The sequence below is a fragment of the Salarias fasciatus genome, chromosome 17, assembly GCF_902148845.1.
Source record: "Salarias fasciatus chromosome 17, fSalaFa1.1, whole genome shotgun sequence".
NCBI lineage: Eukaryota > Metazoa > Chordata > Actinopteri > Blenniiformes > Blenniidae > Salarias > Salarias fasciatus.
This window is the reverse complement of record NC_043761.1, coordinates 6,582,329-6,601,457: the sequence shown is the minus strand read 5'-3', so window position 1 is coordinate 6,601,457 and position 19,129 is coordinate 6,582,329. Positions and strand designations below refer to the sequence as shown.

Here is a 19,129-nt window from a genome sequence, read left to right as displayed (position 1 = left end):
AAAGTAAAATCAAGCAAAGTGACAGGATTGAAACCAAATCACATTTATTTCATTCAGACAAAATGAGTGAAACTGATGCAATCTGAGGAAATCCAGTTTCCCAACATGTTACTCAGCGTCTCTACAAACTTGCATCCCGTGGCATCGACTTCTACTTTCAACTTCCTCATTGTTTTTAGTAATTCCATTACAGAAAAGTGACATTCAGAGGAGAGCGTTTAAAGACATGGCAGGCAATTTTCACATTCTGGCATTTAAATCAGATGCATCAGTCCCCGTCACAATAATACAATCCAAAATAAGTTAGAGAAACATGCTGAGGGGGTCTGAATTTCAGACAGCAGCCGGCCTGTCGAGTCCCACGGGGACACACACCCAGGCGGCCGTGGAAAGCTGGAGCATCACACACACACTCCTGTACCGCGCAGAGAACGATCCTCACAGCATGATTCATCCCGTTCATTCTCACTGTAAACCATTAGATCGGGGTGCGACGAGGCCCGCGTTCAGAAAAAGCCAAAGAAACACGTTCAAAACGAGCGGGGATGAACGAAGGCACTTCAAGTTTTCACGTTCCGAAAAGGCGCGGCATGTAAGATTTCAGTGAGGCCAGCTGAGAGTTTCTGCTCCTGTTCCGACTCACTGTACCCACTGGTGGTAAAATGTGGTATTGCAAGGAGGATCTCTGACTCCTGGCTGAAATACTACATAAGGTTCCTTTAAAGACAGCTGACAAAATATGCAACAGTTAAATTATCATATTTATGGGTGTATTTTCCTTCAATTTGTCTTAAAAGAAGTAGTAGTGAAAGACAAAACGTCGCTCGAGGCAAAAGTACATTGGTTTCATTCTCACTTCTAATTTCAAATGTTTTCTTTAGAAATCGCCAAAGATTCCTCATCCGCGAGCACAAAATAAGAAATACTCATCTTCACAAAAGCATATAATACCAACATTTGAGAAGTTCTGTATTTTCGCTTCGATAAATAATGATTCGCTGAGGACAGAAGGAGTGCTTTCTGTTTTGACTGAATCATGTATTTTATCTCCATTTCTTTAACATAAAGCCACAGTGGCCTCATCTGTTCATCTTATTTCATTTGTTTGGTTTATAAAAAAAAAATGCCCATTACAGTAAAGATAGAGAACAAAAAGGAAGCATAACATACAAATATTTCAGACGTTGGCACCAGCACGTTTTGTATTTTTTCCTTTACGGAGGGAAGTTTGACGTCGATGCAGGAGTTTCATGCACAATCGTACCGAAATGCTGGAAAAGGAAGCAAAACAGTGCAGGATGGAGGAAGTGTTGTTGGGTGTTTGAGCGCTCCATTAATTCTCCCTCTGCTATTAAAGCAAGTGTTTTCTTTTCATCTCTTTAAAATGAAGCAGAAAACACCTGCATTTAAAAAGTTGGCACCGGCACGTGTTCAGTAATTGATTAATTTAATTTGACGTGAGGAAACAAAGAGACCTGACCTTTGGTTTCCAGATATTTCAGGCTTTAAACACAGCAGTGATGAAGTTATGAGGGAAGGACGGAGGAGTGTTGTTGGTTTTTAGGTGCCTCAATAATCCTAAATTAACTTTTTTTTATTTCCTCAATGCGTGAAGTGAAGCAGTGATTTTCAAACAAACCAGAAGTAGAAGGATTTCATTCCAAATTCATCATTTTTCCAATTATAAATGCAAAGATATTGAACTTGTGATGATTAAAAAAGAGAAAGAGAGAGAAAGGAGCAAAATACCAACATTAAAGAAGCTGGCAGCAGTTTTTGTTTTGTTTGTTTGTTTTTTTTCCCCCTCTCCAGGTCCTGTCCTGCTCGTGCCAGGAGTTTGAAGCTTTGTCAACACACAGCCTCTCCTGTGGCAGTGACAGGAGGAGGAGATGTGTGGAGAGAGAGTGTCGGGCGCCCCCGGTGGAGGGATAACAAAACTCACACTCTTCTTCTGTCTGGCTGCTGGTTCCCGTTTCTGGCCAGCTCCGTCTGTCATCTTCTGAAAAAATGTCTCATCAGCATCTCACCGGAGTCTCGCCTGCATCTCTGTCGGGGCAACGACGCTCTGTGGAGTTCCTGTTTTCACCTGCTCCCCCCGGGAGGATCCTCTCCTCTCCTCAGAGCTGCTGACGAGGAGGAAGGAGGGGGAGGAGGAGGAGCAGGAGGTGTAGAGAGGAGAAAGAGAGAGGCGTCTTCCTTTCTCACACCCGCTCAGAGTTTCCATCCCTGGTCGCCCTGCGTCTGGGGAACAGCTTTCTCTTCAGAAGAATGAGCTGAGGGAGGAGGAAGAGGAGGAGGAGGAGGAGAGAAGGAAGGTTTCATCGTGAAAACAAAACAGTTCGTTCAAATAATGCGCTGTCCCAGAAGCGGGGACAAGCGCAGACGCTGCAACAAAAAACTTATGTTGACTCCAGTTTTGGAGTCATTTTGTGGCTGTTGCAGTAATTTTGCATTCATTTTGCAGCTTTTGCATATTAGACAAGACATTTGCATTCATGCAGCAACTTTGAATTCAATCTTTGGCTTTTTGCATTTGCGGGTCAGGTTTTGCATTTCCTGATGTGGCTTTTTGCATAAAGCTTCAGTATGACAATATAACTTCTTAAGATCACTGGTATTAATTATCCAAAACTGTTTTTGAAAGAGGAAACTAAGGAATTGCTATTTGTGTCAAAGGCCGTTTGATGCGGAAAGACATCAAAAGTGCTGTGCCTTGATTCTTCCGAGTAAAAAGTAGAAAACAAAACATGAAATGCAGCAGCTACAGGTGTCTTTCCACCAAGAACGCCCCTGAAAGATGAAGAAATGTGGCATTAACACCTCGAAGCTGCACAGAGAAAGCAAACCAAGTGTTTGGTGATGAATATCCCCCATGAACACGAGTCACCAGAGGGCTAAAGTGAGAAGTACAACCAGTTTCAGTGGTTAGAATGTCATGAGAGGGGAGTTTGTGTCATGACTAACTGTTTCCACCGTTATGGTGAGCTGGTGAGTGCCGGCGGTCATGAGTCCACACCAAGACAAGGCCAAATATCTAATATATATATCTTAAAAAGCCCCCTCAGACATTTGTAACCCAAGAAAGTGAGGATGATCGCAGACGCGGGGCATCGAGCCTCTGAGGACACCTTTGATCTCCCTAATCTAAACTGCAGCTTAATCAGAGCATCAGGCTCGTCTGATGGCAGAGAGACGGCGGCAGCGAGTTTCAGGAGACTGACAAGAGACCGTTTAAGAGTCGGCTCTGCCACTCACGGGCTGCCGTGGGGGGAAATTCTCCTGAGGTCACTCCAACTATTAACCTTTTTGTAGCTTGGCTGAGGAGAAACTGGAAACCTTTGGATTAGAGGCGGCGCTTCGGTCCAGCTCAGAGCTAAACCTGGGGTCACGTAGTCTTTGTTCAGACACATCTGTGCGAGTCATTCCACCACCAAACTGAGAAAGAGAGAGGAAAGTCGCCCACCAGAAACACACCTTTCTTACTTTAAATTTCTTTGCAGTGATCTCTGGAAGCTCCTCCAGCAGGAATATCTAATTATCTGGCAACAAAGAAGGTTACAGTGAATACAGAGCGTCCTGTGGTGTGAACAGAGGCGGTCCGGTCCGGCCGTTCGGAGACGGCTGCCGGGGGTCGTTCCGTTTCATTTCTGTGAAGTCAGGCTCACCGAGCGGCGGCGACACACGAGACGGACGCGCCTCCGGGAGGAATTTGGCTAACGACGGCCTGAATAATAGCTCGAGCATGAATCATGGAAATGGAGAGAAGCGTGTGTGTGCATGTGTGTGTGTGTGTGTGAGTGTGAGTGTGTGTAAACAAACCTGCTCGGCGAAGAAGGACATGACGGTGAACACGACGAGCGTGACGAGGACGCAGTGTGTCCAGAACTTCAGCTTGTCCCGGTACACCCGCCTGGAGGAACACACACACACACACACACACACACACACACACATCAGAGGTCTTCACAATCACGAGCTGGCAGTGTTATGTAACATTTCAATAGAATAACAGAAAAGATGTCTACAGCTCTATTTGTTGTTTTCCTTATGTGTATCTAGTCTATAGTTGTCTTTATATCTTAAGTCTTAGTTTACGCTTTATGTCTAAACTTTGCACCGAGGCCCTCGTGTCTTCATCACGTAAAGCTCTCTAATCGGATCCAGTATGCGGGGGGCAACGGGGCAACAGGGTGACATCGCCCGACGCCATCTGCCTGCCGCTTCGGCCCCGTCGCACAGAAAAAGAGGTGCAAAGGACGGCTCAGCTGTGCGGATGTCGTCCTTCTTTGAGCTTGCGGCTGATTTGAAGCAGCTCGAGCTAATTTTAAATGCACCCCACCCCCCCCACCCCCCCACCCCCACCCCACCCAGAGAGCAGGACCTGTACAAACACCCTCCAGCGCCCCCGGGGGGTTTCCCACCACTTCAGCGTGACGACCTACCACTCCTGCAGCTCCTCCATGTGCAGGAACCTGTTGCGGTACTCTCTGGGCAGCTCGAACTGGGACGGCAGCGGGAACATGGACTCGTAGAAGTCTCTCAGCACGGCTTTCACCGTGGCCGCGTCCTTGTGGGTGTGGTCGATGTTGTCATTCAGACAGATGAACTTCCTGTCACACGGAAATGAAGAGGAGTTCGCCAAGTCCGTCACATCAAATCGAGGGGTTAAAAAAAAATAAAGAAAACAATTCAAAAGCATAAACTTTGAGAGTAAGTGAAGCTTTCCTCACCGGGGGTTTTTCCTGATGTCGTCCAGCTGACCGACCACGTGGGACACGTTGGTGCGCACCATCTTGAACGCAATCTCCTCCTCGCCCATAATCTCAAACCTGCCAGACCAACAGCTGAGTGAGCTCTGAGGACATGCGGAGCGATAAGTGAATAAACCCAGACGGGAGCTCTCACTTGTATTTGTTCTGGTCCTTGAAGGCTTTGTGGATCCGCTCTGTGATGGGTTTGCAGTGCAGGATGAGGCCTTTGGTGACGGGAGGCTGCAGAAACCACGCTTTTAATATCGAGTCAAATCTAATGTGAAGAGGGAGTTCTCTGTTCAGACTCACCATGCTGGGGTCGTAATACGCCTCCTGGGTTGGATTCACAAGGTGGAGCTGGGTCAGGTTAGTCGGGAGCGTCTTGGAGCAGTTGATCAGCATCTGCTCCAGACCCGTCAGGTCCTGGAAGCAACGCAAAGAGCAAAACCACACACGTTACATTACATTATAAAAACCCTCACAGACAAACAGCTGCAGCCTTGCTCCAGGAGCGTGGATCAGACCTGGAGGCTGAGAGGCAGCTCGTGGATCCTGGTGGCGAGGGTTCGGATCTCGCGGTCCGACAGAACGCCCGAGTGGTCCGTGTCGATCTCGTCGAAGACTTCGGAGACATTGAGGTGCTGCTGAGCGCTCATGAGGAAGTAGAAGTAGGAAAAGGCGAACTGCATGTCCTCAGAGTGGCGGACGCGGTGGCCCGACGTTTTGTCAAACTCGTCTGGGAATCTGAAGAGAACAAAGAGTCACGATTAATCTTTTAGAGTTGCATTTTGAACAAGAGGACGGGGGGAAAGTGCCTGGCATAGTAAAACGACAACAGAGAACAAGTTTGTATGGTAATATTTAGATTCACATGTAATCAAGTGTGACAGTATGTGAGATTTTCCCCCTTATTTATTATAGGAACAGCAAAATTACTGCAACTAGAATCACTATTAATCCAAAAGTATAAGCTACATAAAAAGAAGTCTGCTGAGATTTTCCATAAGTTGTGTGAAATTGTGCCGCCATGTGGTTGACTGCCGGGTCATTTAGAGAACAATCACAGGACAAAACACACATTCGAAGACGAAACCGACTCACGTGTCCTGCAGCTCCTGCATGATGAGCCGGTCGATCATGTGCGGCATGTGCGCGGGGACTTTGCGGGACGTGAAGCCGAACTGGCTGTTGAGCAGCTTGTTGACGTATCGCAGCGAGTCGGCGAACGTGTCGCGCAGCTTCCGGGCCGTGGCGGCTCCGTCGGCCTCGTACGACAGCTCCCTCTGCAGACGCTCCTCTTCCTGTAGAGACACAAATCAACGATATTTAGTAACTTTTGCATCGCTTACCGTTTCTTCCAAAGCCACAATGGTGAGTTCATTTGCTGAAGATTTGGAAACAAGCTTGTTCTTGATTTTCAATATGAAGAGAGACAGGGAGTCACAATACTCCTGACTTTTTCAGTTTGAAGCAAGACGACAACAATCTCAGTTTTCTCATATATTAAAATTTACCAACTGTTATAAAGGATCCTTATCGAATGTTAAAGCTGGTGAAAGTTTCCCACCTCAAGCAGACGTTGGAAAAGCTTCCTCCTCTCCCATGGCAGGAAGCCCCGGTCGGCCGAGACAAAGTGCTGCAGCTTCCTCCCCACCGGAGGAGCTTCGGCCTGCTCCGCCGGACTCTCTGGGGCTTTCTTGTGGGCGATGCTGCTCAGTAGTTTGGAAGTCATAGGCCGCTCGGCCACAGCTTTCACGTTCTCCACATGTTTATTGTCAATGTGAACCGGGACGAAAGGAGTCTTATGTTTTGAGCTTTGAGTTTTCTGGATAACGTTCACTGCCTGATCCATTTTTCCTGCCGCTGGGTTTTCGTCCGGTTTATCTTCGGCTCTGCCTGCTCCGTCCTGGACCTGCTGCGGCTGCTGGGCCAGATCCCTGAAGGACTCCAGGAGTTCGGCCTTTGTCAGGTTGAACCCCTTCACGGTGATGTCTCCAACCAGCAGCTTCTCCTCCAGCTTCTGAAGCTCACTGCGAACGGCGGCGGGTAGAAGCGACACGTTCACTGAAGCAACGTCTATAACAGCCTGAGCGTCGCCGGGACGCCTCTCACGGACCTTCGGCCCACGTTTGTCCTCGGGAATATCCGAGAAGGGGAAGACCGGCTCTGGAGTCGGCGACGGTTTCGGCTCTTTTGCTGCGTCTTTACTGGCCGGCTGGGTCACGTTAGCTTGCGGCACCTCGCGGGTGTCGACGACCACGCTGAAGGTCATGGAGAACTGGGAGTCGTCCTCCCGCTGGAGGGTGAGGTTGTAGTGGATCTGGGTGGAGTTGTGGCCCGGGTGAAGAAGCAGGTGGATGGTCTTCCACTTGTTGGCGACGGAGGTGTGGCGGACGACCGAGCTGTCGCTGACGTGGGCCTCGGAGATCCTGTGGGCCAGCCTGGAGAAGCTGAAATACGGCCTGACTTCGCCCACAGGGAGGGTGTAGACACTCTGGTTCCTCAGCAGGGTGACTCTGTGCAGCTCACTAAAGTGAGCTGTGAAAAGGACAGAAATGCATTTTGGAGTTTACATTAATTCCATTAGATTTATTGCAACGGTAATCATCTGATTTATGTATTACCAGTGCGGGTAACAAACACCACATTAGGCAGAGACTTCAGTACGTCACGGCCATCCCGTTCAATCAGAACGCTTCACAAACCCCGGCGTGAGAGAGGATTTAATTCTTTGTTTTTTCCATGTAAAATGCGATGCTCATGAATATAATTCTGAATTACTTAACTCAGAATAAACCAATTCCAAATTAAAAACACCTTGTAGCCACACTCAGTGTGTTTACTTTACGCTCACCTTGCCCACAGTCGCCCACATCGAAGCCGCAGGACAGCACGTTGCACGCCTGGTCGCAGAACTTGTCAGCCAGCCAGGAGTTGGCACAGCCCTGATTACAGTACGTTGTCCCCCCGAATCCTCCGAGACCTCCCGCGAACTGCCACACCTGTCCGCCGGCTCCACCGGCCCCGCCGCCGCCGACCCCGGCAGGGAAGCGACTGTTCGCCGCCGCACCTGTCAGACAGCAGGATTAACAAACACACCGCAAAAGGCATGTTTAGACAGGGGGTATAGCAGTGTTTGTCTTTACCCAGGCAGTCTCCTCCGTCCCAGTCGCACGCAGAGTTGTTGCAGGCTTTGTCACAGTAGCCATCTTTGATCCAGGATCCCGGGCAGCCTTCGGCACAGTTGGGCACAGGCCAGGTGAGATACACCTGCAAGGAGGGGAGAAAATATAGATTCACGCTGCCGGTCAGGCTTCAGACCTTGTCCGGCTGTTTCTCATGCTGCGTTCACACCTTCTGTCCTTTGGAGTGGCTGTAGAAGTCGTCCGGCCACACGTCTTTGCCGAACATGACGTCGTCGTTGAGGTAAATAAACTTCTGGGAGAGGCCCGGGATACGATGGATGTGGGTTTCTATAGCGGGGGAGCTGAAGGTGGGAAGGTGGCTGTGATTCAAGAAGATATCCTGCAAGTCAAAAAGAGGCACATCACACACTTTTAGCTGAAATCAACAGCATTCATAAAAACAACGTTGGAATTACACATAATGGTTCTGTAAGGTCATTCCAGTCGAATCGGTGCACATTCAGGCCACCTGGGTGGTAAAAATAGGCCGTCCAGATCCGTTCAGAGCGAGCCAGAGCTCTTACCTGATGTGTGACAACTGAAACTCTGGGGTTATCCAGGTTGAGCCAGGAGGGAATCTGCCCGTTAGTGACGATGAAGATGTGCCGCACCCAGGGGGCGTGTTTCTCCACCGAGCGCAGCGAATAGCGGAGCTCCTCGTTGTCCTCGAAGCGGCTGGCAGACACGTCTTCGTCCTGCTTGGACTAAAGAAAACAAAAGACAACAAGAGGCGCCAAGTGAACATCAACATGCCTTATGGCTAATCATGGAAAACAGGGTAAAAACTATTTCCCAAAACAATTGGTTTTTTTTAGCAAAAGAGCAAAAAATAACATTAAATAGAAAAGAGGTGGAGAATACCTGTGAGATGGCGGTGAGGTCCCAGAACAAGTAGGCCGGGCTGATGCTCAGCTCCTTCCCATCCAGCGTCAGGTTCTTCTTGGCCTGCTGAGTCAGGTCGGGGAAGTCCTGCGGGCTTTTCAGGTGCAGCAGGGCGATGCTGGCCTCCGAGTACAGCTCGAACTGAGAGAGGAAGGGACAGAAGAGCGTTCACTGGAAACGCACGCCATGCTTTTTTCTTTAAATCATCCAAAACAAGCCGGGGAGACAGCAATTTTCAGTCTAGTAAACAGGAAGCTGAAACACTGGAATTGTGAACTATTATAGAGGTCAAAGTTCAGGAAATTCTATGATATCAGCCTCTAAAAGCGGTGACACAGAGGTGGGACTCCGTCTGATCTGGGGCCAGTTATGAGAGGCATGGGAGGACTGTGTGAGGGTGCGCTTGATTCATGTGAGAGGAAGAGACACAAACAGACACACACAGCGACACGTTGGGCTTTTTCCACAATCAAACTTTCATCGCCTGTCTTCAACTCCAGTGTCCTCCTCCGTCAACACACTCTGGATTACTGAAGGAGGAGTGCTTCGTTATGCATGAATTTATTCAACCAAAGGTAGCTGTGTTTCACAGAAGGACCAGCTGATTGGGTTTTTAGTGAATACAATAGAAAATCAAAGCTGAATAAGTAAAGACTTCTGATATCATGACCTGCCATTCAGAAGCTCCAGTTAGTCTCCGCCGCAGTATTAACACGTCCCGAGTGGATTTCACTCTCAACACTTGAGAAATCGTAATCACTGTGGTGTGCATGTCTCCGCAGCGGCTAAAGGAAATGCAATTAGTCTGAAAAACACCGAGCTGACACGATGGGTAAACTGATTAACCCAGCGATGAGAGATCTCCGCCGGCAGGTGGGCCGAGTCGCTGCGGCAGTGTGAACTGAAGCCATCCTGCACCTCCTGCTGGGAGAAGTGAGGCTGAAACCTAAACGGACCAGCAGAGGCCTGCCAGCGCACACACTCAGCCCTGTGGTGGGTTTCAGTCACTATGTGAAATGTGGGGGAAGCGACACCCAGTTACAGATGTATTCCTGTCACTTTCAATACACAGTAGGCTTAACTGCGAGGGTGGGGTGGAAGGAGGTCAGTCCCAGTATCAGGCTGTTTTTGAGCCATGTAATAAAATGTGAGGAAAAATGTGGTGAGGATGCAGCCACAGTTTCCTTTCATCCAGACATTTTCTACAACTTTTTCTAGTTTTAGTCTCCAGAAGGCATTAGGTAACGACCTTCTGTCTCTATAAAATTCACCCTGCTGGGTGAGCTCCCTTTAACTGAATCGGCGTGTTGCACAACTTATTTTCTGCTACATTTGGTCATTTAGAGTCTCTTTAAACCACTTGTCACACAGCTGACCCTGCGCTGACAGCACAATAACCACAGCGTTAATAGTTTTTTCTGTTTCTTGCGTGTGAAAAATAGCTGTGAATACTTCGTTCGTAAGTTCAGCTGAAGAGCAACGCAACAAAATCCTCAGATCGACGCAGAGTTTCTGTCTGACTTCATTACTGTGAGCGAATAGCCTGCGAACAGCTGTGTAGTAAAGAGCAATGCCATGGATGATCTGTGGGGGCAGTGTTGAGCAGTATCGCTCAAAGAAGACAACAAGACAAAATTAATCCCCAGACTTAAATTTAATATATTATCAGGGTTACAAATACTTATTTTTGCAGCAGTTTTTAGCCTGTCATATAGATGTTTGGATAAAAATAATATGTATAAATGAAATCAACAACCTACACTGCCCCCTACTGCATTCATTTAGATACAGGCAGCATCATTAGGCTAAGACTGGAGCAATGGCACCACCAGGTGTTGAGAAGTGTAGGTGATTTGAAAGCATTTAACCATTTTATCACTGTCTGTGTGTGTGTGTGTGTGTGTTGATGGAGGACATTGGAGTCCATTCAAATACCAACTGAGCCACACCTATTTCAGATAATTAATCACATTTTGAACACATTTTGTCTTCCAGTCTCAGCAAGTTAGGGCTTTGGTTTCTTTCTTACTGCAGACATTGACACATCTAAACATTTCATAATGCTTTTGTCTCCATATTCTCATCTGAAAGCCTGGTGCAGACAGTGTGTTAACAAATGCTTTCATGGCTCATTTCTTTATCTGAACAGAAACCAGTACAGCAAGTTAGCGGGCACTTTGTGTGTTTGCATATCACTACTCATCGTACCTACTTTGCATATCAGAGACAAACTGTTTTCAAGAGATCTTTTTTATCTCATTCTGCTTTCACTTCACGGTGCTATTTATAGCTCCAGCAGCTGAAGAGGTGCGCATGTTGTCTGCAGCAAACAGAAGTGTTAAACTTCACTGGGCGGTGCAGACGAGACACCGTGTGGACACTGGCAGGATGGAGCGCCAATGTAAACACACCGGCGGCCTCGTACGCAAACGGGACAGGCGACAGCACGGGCAGGTGATCGGCGTGCGGCCCGGCTTTCATCACCATGGCGCTCGCTCCAACACCGGCTATAAATACCCCCTGAACCTCTCCCTCCGCACTATGCACATCATCCCTCTTTCACAGAACCGGCCCAGCCACACCAGGAAACACCTTGAAACCCAAACTGGGCATTGTGCGGTGTGTACCCAGAGTCCTTCCAGCTCTGGCACACCAAACACACACACACACACTTTCCATCATCTTTCCTGGATTCACTCCACATGAGCGAGTACCACCGGTCACCAGAGCCGGACTACGAACAGGTAAAAGTTGGGAGACGTGGCGGTGCATGGAGGGAGTGGCGAGGAGGCCGGTAAAATCCCGGTGACCTTTCGACGTGCCGCATGGCGCCGAGCCACTCCAAACAGTTGTTCTAATGCTAAACCCCGCACGGCCGGCTAAGGTTACAGCCCGAATACCGCCGGTTATTATCACGCCGCGGCCCGGCCAACCTGGAGAACAGTGGGACAACTGCAGCGGACGAGGATATGTGGGTTAAAGACCGCTAACCTACATATCCACATATGCAGTGATCCAGTGGCTGCGAGCAGCTTTACATGAGCGCCACAGGCACACAGACAGCTGCACATTTCTGACTACTGCATACAATATCATTACATAATGGATATTTCTGGAATAATAATAACGCGTGTGAGCAAGTTACAAATTTTTATTTTGTTTCAAATTGATATTAAAACATTTCATGAGAGTTTTGAAGCAGTTTTTTATGAGTATTTAAATGTATTTTACATCAGTAGTGGATTTACTCTTTCTTGTTTTACGTTCATATCATTCTAGAGAAAAGTATTACAGTGCTTTATAAATTAATCTCTTTGAGTCTGTGCTCGTCTTCCTACTTATTCATTATTTCTTTGAAATTATTTTTTTTATAATCCTGCTTCATCTTTCATTACGCTGCATCTCCAGATTTCCCCCTTGATTCAATGAAGGACGACAAACACAATGCATCGCCCCTTGTACCAAAGCAGTTATGAAAGACATTACCCAACTCGTCTCAGACTAATCGTCCCCAGCGATGCGACAGCGGGACGGATGAAAGGACAGTCGACCCGGGGTCACGGAGCTCCACGCCCGTTTTATTTTCCTTGATTATTACACAGTAATCTGACACTTGTTAGTGGCATTCCCGCTTCTCGGAATATAAAGCAGGGCGCCGATGAAAGAAAATTATTACGAGCACAAGCAGCAGGGATAAAAAGAGGCCCCTCATTTAAATAGAAAGAGGACATTTATAGCAGCTCGGTGTTCAGAGAGGTCAAGCCACACGGTGGGAACCAGTTCTGACAGTCAATATGGCTTTTTGAGGTAGTCATGCTGCAATCAGACTATATAAGAACACTCAAACCACTATCAGGAAGCTATCTTCAGGAGAAATTACCAAATTCTTGCATCGATTTTAAACATACAACAGAGACGATCTCAACTGAGTTTTCAACAATTGGGAAACTGTGCCCCCTGCTGGTCAGAAACCTAAATGACATATTACTCTATCTCAGCACGTTTTCCAAGAAACGCATCAAAAGCGTCCATGTTTACATCTTGGTTTTCAAGAGTATTATTAAAGGCATTTTAAAATACCTTTTGATCATTGTTATCTGTGACAGAAATACGAAAGCTCATGTGGATGTATGTGTCATGTACCTGTTTGATCTTGCTGGTTACGACCGCAGGAAGTTTGGCTCGCAGTTGCTCCGTCTCCTTGAAGGTGGCCGGGAAGCCGCTCATGTACGCCAGAGCTTGCATTCGGATCAGACCCGGCGCCTCTTTGTCCGTCGTCTGCAAAGAGGTGCACGAGAATCTCAGGTGAAACAAGTGCTTAGATTGCCAGAACACCTTCTTAAGAGTTGTTTTTTCCCCGTTATCTCAGTCTCGTCCTCAAAGATAACTAACATTTTCTCTGTTTCTTTCTCTGACAGTGGAACTCGAAGCTGGTGGTCTGAGCCCTCTTCCTCCCAAAACTGCAGTGAGTAAATCAGCTTTCCGTCTGATAGCAGCTTGTTTGTTGTTCTCCCTCTTTGTCTCTTATGTCAACTCAACTGTATTCCATTTGCACTAAAAAACAGATTTGAAACTAAGCGTTTATACACAGCTACACTTAAAAAAAAAAAACAACAGAGAGTGTGTGTGTGTGTGTGTGTGTGTGTGTGTGTGTGTGTACACAACCAGGACAGGGATAACCACGTGAGATGAGAGCGATATCTGCTGGTACAATAATGTAATAAATGATCTCATCTGAATGGAATTGAGACAATAATATAATAATTTCCCAACTGTGTAATAAAATAGAACAAGTATGACCATTGTTCCATCAAAATGCACAAAAAAGCTACAATTTTCCAAGAAATGCCTTTATATGGATCATTAGCTTTACTATTACCATTATGTATATCATACATATATTATTATTAATGTGGGAACTAATAATATAGTATTCTTAAATTACTGTATAGTTATTATCCTTATTGCATTTACAAGATACCAAATATAAACTCACCAGGTAACATCTGGACACGGAGAACTTATGGACTTCTTTGGACAGGTCTGTGAAGGCTTTATCAGCTGGAGGAAGCAACAAACATGAGAATGAAGCCAGGACTTCAAGCACAAAGTCACAGCTCAGAATTTTGACTTCAATTTGTTTTTAACATTAGTCACCATCAGTCCAGCAAATTTAAAATGGAAAAAAAAACCTCTTGACAGTGAAAAAGCAAGTTTGTCTCTTTTGTTAGTTTTTCAGCTGCTTTACCGTCAGCCTGTGAGTGGAAGACGAGCACGGAGACGGAGGTGGGCGGATGGAACGGCTTGTTGAGGAGCAGCAGCTCCTCGGCGGTGGAGAAGGAGGCGGAGAGCGACGGGAGCTCCTTCACCGTGACGTTGGCCGGCAGAGCGGGATCCAGGGCCAGCATGGGCGCCACGATGCAGTGGGACAGCAGGCACTCTGGCTTCACGCTTCAAACGCCAAGAGACACAAGAGCCTCAGATGCAGGAAAGGACGGTCGTTTTTCCTCAGGACACGAGCGTGAGATCAAACTCACCTGTCTTTTGGAACTTCGGTTGTCTCGTTTGCATTTTTCCCCAGGCGTTCCCTAAAAACAAAGAAACATCTTATTCAAGGTAAAGCAAACAACGTAAAGCACACACAGAAGCAGGCCGTGTCGCGGCTACCTCAGAGCCCTCTGCTCCTCCTCCAGCTGCTCTTTCACGGCCTTCAGCTCCTTCAGCAGGGCCACGTCCGTGCCGTTCACCCACGTGTACACCACGTCGATCGGCATGGGCAGACAGAGCCTGAAGGGGGACAAAGACAAAACACCGGTGCGACAGAGCCGTCACTCTGATTTTCCTCCCCGACAAACACGCTTCTCCCAACGCGTCCGAGCTAGTTCTCCCTTCACACACGGCTGCACCGCGCCGAGTTATTTCTGATCTCTCTCCAGGGAAGGTACCAGGCAGTTTTTATGTGGCGTTTTCTTTTTTTTCTAGAGAATGTGTTACAGGATTGCACATCAGTTGTGATTTGGAAACACGTTTTCAAAATGTTTTTTTCCCCCCCCCCCTTCCTGTCTGACATGTAGAAGACGATCTCTTCACTTGATTCTGGTGAGAAAAACTACCGTTGATGCAGTGGTTAGCACCCTCACCTCAGAGCAAGACAATATCTGCAGTTGAAGTTCAAGCTTGGAGGATGCTTTCTGTTTGCATATGGAGTGTGCATCACTTGCTCTCAATATACTGGTTTCTTCCCATGTCTTTTTTCCAGAAGCATGATGTTTCTATATATTGATCTGTGAGATTACACATTAAATGTGATACTTTATCACAATATTACATGAAACACAATGACAAATTATCACATTTTAGTGCTGACTGGAGGCTGGGCTGAAGACACTGAGGTTCTCATTGTTAGTGAACAGGATAAACCGGTTTAAAAATGTACAGATAAAAGTGTCAGCTCAGACTGTTGAGATAAAGTTAGAGAGGCCTGGTTGTTCATGTTTTGTTTTCCCTTTGAACCCCAAGATGTACATCTATCGCTCTTGACTTTACAGCACTGTGAATCGTTGTACTTGACAGTGTACTGATCCTGTATTTCTCTTTTTGCCATGAGGGCTCCAATCTTTGGCAGAATGACAGCTCACCTGCTTTGGAAGGACTTCCCGCCGACATTGTCCCTGTAGGAGTCAAACAGCACGTGATATTGGTCCCGGCTCCACTCCACCACCACCTGCACGGACAAAACATGTTCTCACGTTTCCAGATATAACCTGCGGCCCATGCCAGGCTCACACACCGAACCACAGCGACACTGCAGCAGCAGCAAAGGTCCTTCAGCGACACGGTGAAACAGGATGTTCACGTCACAAATAGCCAGCTGAAAAAAATCTGCAGCAACTGCATGGTGCTGTCCTAAATCTCTCAGGAATGTTTCCAGCATGTTGCTGAATCGATATAACAAAAGTTGTTCCAAAATGGTTCCAGCAAGATGTACCTGATAAACAGGTTAATTGTGGTTTCAAGTTCATACTGTAGACTTGAACCATTTCCTTGCACCATCTCCTTTAACACAACTAATTAGCTATTAATTCAGAGAAAGACTTATTAATTCAGAAATAAAGCAAATCAAAATCGAATTTTGTAATTGTGAAGTAATATAATGTGAACAAACATGGTAAGTTAGTAACTCAAACAGATGCAGCTTAAAATTAAAGAAAAAGAGATGGTGGTTAATTTGAAAATGAGCTGTTATTGTGCAGAAGGTGCATGAACAACATACAGATTCAAGATATGTCAGGATGAGAATTCCAGTAGCTGCCATACACATATCCCTTCAAACCAACAGATTTTTTTTTAAACTGAATTTAAATAAATAAAATTGTTTAGGTATTGCAGTATGCAGAATAATTTCTAAATCAATAGCACCTAAATTGTTAATCATATCAACAGATCTGGGCTGAACATTAAAATGAGCTTAAATGTTTACTGTGCAGAGGTTGGATGAACAACTCAAGAATTCACAAATTGTTATGATGATAGTTTCATAATTAAGTATATTTGAACCAGAAGGACATATGATACAATTGGCTTCCCTATACAAACTTCTGATTTGAAGTGAATCACACTTTATTGGGTTAAGTTAAAACTACTATTATGACCTAAATGCCAAACAATGGAGGCAATATATATATAAAAAAAATGTATTCTGCAAATACATTTTTATACTGGCCCTCTCTTCATGCATGCAGACAAATTGATTTGTTTCATTTCGTTTACAAAACCCTTGTTGCAAAAACTCCTTCATATCTACAATCGACTCTGAATGTCCACAGCACTATCGCAGTCTGCATTCTTTCTTTCTACATTTATTCCACTCTGTTCACAAATACCAAACAGCCCACAATGATCACTGAACTTGTTTTTAGCTTTAATCCACTTGTCTCCTAACATATAATCACTGCAAATACTACTTTATGTCTTTTCAGACTGCGAGTGTGCCATATAAACTTTAAAATGTTTGAAAAATGTCCACCTCTCCCTGCTAACGTGACAGTAAATAGCCAACAACTGTTCCACACCGTCAAAAGGAAACAAAGTGCAAGTTGTTGTATTTTATGACCCAGAAGCTCTCCGGAGCTGACTGATGATTGACGAGCGAGTTCGTCCCAAAAAGGACATTTTTCTGAATGGAGTCTGGCTGAGGAGTAAACAGGGTGTAAGAAGGGCTGTGTGGAGGGAGTAACGCTCCCTGGAGGGAGATAAAGAAAGCAGACTCACCTCTCCGAACTGGAAGGCGGAAACTATCATGAGCACGATGCCTCCGAAGCACAGGTAGAGCCCGTACCGGTGCGACAGGCAGGTGTAGGTCTGCCGCTGCAACAGCTTCAGCACCGAGTTCACCACCACCATGGTTCTCCAGGTCATCCGGCGAGCACACCTGAGCGCAGGTAGACGCGGCGCGTGGGGACGGTCAGCATGTCAGGAGGACGCGGATCCGTCAGCTGACCGGCCACACTGCACGACTCATGACAGCCATACATACAGCTCTTCTTCTGCGGCGCGGACGCTGCTGCTGCTGACGAAGCCGCCACTGCCGTGTGCGCGCGCTCTTTTGCCCTCTGGTGGCCAGGAGGGGAACTGCACCAGTCATTCTATTTATAGGCTTGTTTATTTCTGTAATTTTATGCAAATTTATGCTGACATGTTGGGATTATTGTTAATTAAAGTTCTCTTCTAAAATGCTTTTGTACTGCTTGGGCAGCCCTTAAAGCACTGTGAATCACATTCACACACATTCACACTCACACAAACCAATGGAGACAGCTGCCATTCAGGGCAAGTTGGTATTTGGTGTCTTGCTCAGCATCACTTTGAATAGGCCAGTCGTTTTAAATGTTTACATTTAAACACATTTTATTGGGTGTCTGATAAAGTTAAATTTTCCATATATATGTTTCTCACACAATTATTCTTTTTACTGACTAACATGGCATGATCATAATAGTGAACTAACTCTGTAACAACTAAATATCTAACAATTTTGCAACAAACTATGCATTATATTCAGATGTATCTTCAGTTTCGAACTCAATTTCTTGGTAATCTAACCATGAATACAGCATCTTTCATGTTTACAAGCTGTGTTATCTTCATTTTGATGGTGTGCTGAACTTTATCTGATGGATGTTGGCCAAAAGAGTTTTAGTGGCTCAGATGTGCCTCACTCAGGAATTTTCAACATGTGGGAGGATGAACCCGCCTCACTGAGACTGCTAATTTATCTCTAAATGACATACATCACCACAGGCAGAAAGAAATATATCTTGCAGTTGGATTCAATCAGGAATTTAGCAGGTGTCTGTATATAATCTGTAACACACTAGTGGCTTTACAGTAAAGCAGGGGTGTCTCGATAAGGCCTGTGGGCCGAAACCAGCCCACAAGAGGCTCCAACAAACAACAAAGCAAACTGTAAAAAAATTTAAAAAATCAGTGATTTTTTTAAAAATCTAATTTCTCCAGGGAGGCATCCAAAACACAACACTGAGCACTGAGCTGGGATTACAGTGATGCTGCCATCAAAGATAGCGATCTCATTGCTTAGTCATGTTGTGTCATGTTGTGTTTGTAAAAACAGGCAGAATGCAACAGCTAAAGAAGAGTTTTTGACATTTCAATTGCACCAGCAAGTATCATTATTAAAATAGAGTTTATGTTGAGACTTTCTGTTGTAAATGCCAGGCTTTGTGAAAACAGACATTTTCGTAGTGTATATGCTGTGCCACAACAGAGAAAAACGTTAAACTATTTGTATTTAGTTCAATCCGACTGTGAACATAGTTACAACTTTTATGCTTTACAGTAGAAGTTAATGAGCTTCATACACTTACACTGTTACTAAAACTCGGGTTCCTTGTTTTTTCCACTTTGTAAGGAAATATGAGTACTAAGAGGCAAAAGGAGGAGAACAATCCGTGTATCATTCGTTCAATTGATATTCAATTTAGAATCAAAAAACAAAATATTGAAAAATGAGTCGTTTTTCCTTTTTTCGTTTTTAAAATGAAAACAAATAAATGAAAATTGGTTCGTTTTTTAATATCCCGTTTGTTAAGACAGATCAAATAAAGGAAAGTTGAAATACGGCCACAGAGCAGACTTTAATGTGATTTTTCAATTTCTTCGATCTCCGTGACCCGGAAGTTCTATCGTCTGTGTTTTGGTTTTTTGCCGGCGGGAAACGTGGGCGGGTCACGTCAACCTGTAGTCCAGCACACACTACAGAAGGATCAGGCCGAATTTTGTCCCAATTTTCTC

General features: G+C 45.7%; 1 protein-coding gene across 3 annotated transcripts; it reads right to left on the bottom strand.

The window, feature by feature from the left end:
• Window positions 1–27: 27 nt before the first annotated feature.
• Window positions 28–17,534, bottom strand: gnptab (N-acetylglucosamine-1-phosphate transferase subunits alpha and beta). Of its 3 annotated transcripts, none has more exons than XM_030113282.1 (22): window positions 17,090–17,534; window positions 15,457–15,542; window positions 14,486–14,605; window positions 14,356–14,406; window positions 14,067–14,269; window positions 13,815–13,879; window positions 12,962–13,096; window positions 8,798–8,959; window positions 8,461–8,640; window positions 8,106–8,276; window positions 7,898–8,021; window positions 7,606–7,821; window positions 6,319–7,289; window positions 5,853–6,052; window positions 5,276–5,495; window positions 5,061–5,174; window positions 4,906–4,991; window positions 4,731–4,829; window positions 4,443–4,610; window positions 3,820–3,910; window positions 3,475–3,539; window positions 28–2,273 (listed from the first exon to the last, which is right to left on the bottom strand). In XM_030113282.1, exons 1-21 carry the CDS (start codon window positions 17,234–17,236, stop codon window positions 3,480–3,482), a joined length of 3,669 nt encoding a protein of 1,222 aa, XP_029969142.1. In that variant the 5' UTR covers window positions 17,237–17,534; the 3' UTR covers window positions 28–2,273; window positions 3,475–3,479. The 3 variants fall into 3 exon arrangements, with proteins under 3 accessions (XP_029969142.1, XP_029969141.1, XP_029969140.1); XM_030113281.1 differs by having other exon boundaries at window positions 3,484–3,539; XM_030113280.1 differs by lacking the exon at window positions 3,475–3,539 and having other exon boundaries at window positions 17,090–17,533.
• Between the last annotated feature and the right edge of the window lie 1,595 nt (window positions 17,535–19,129).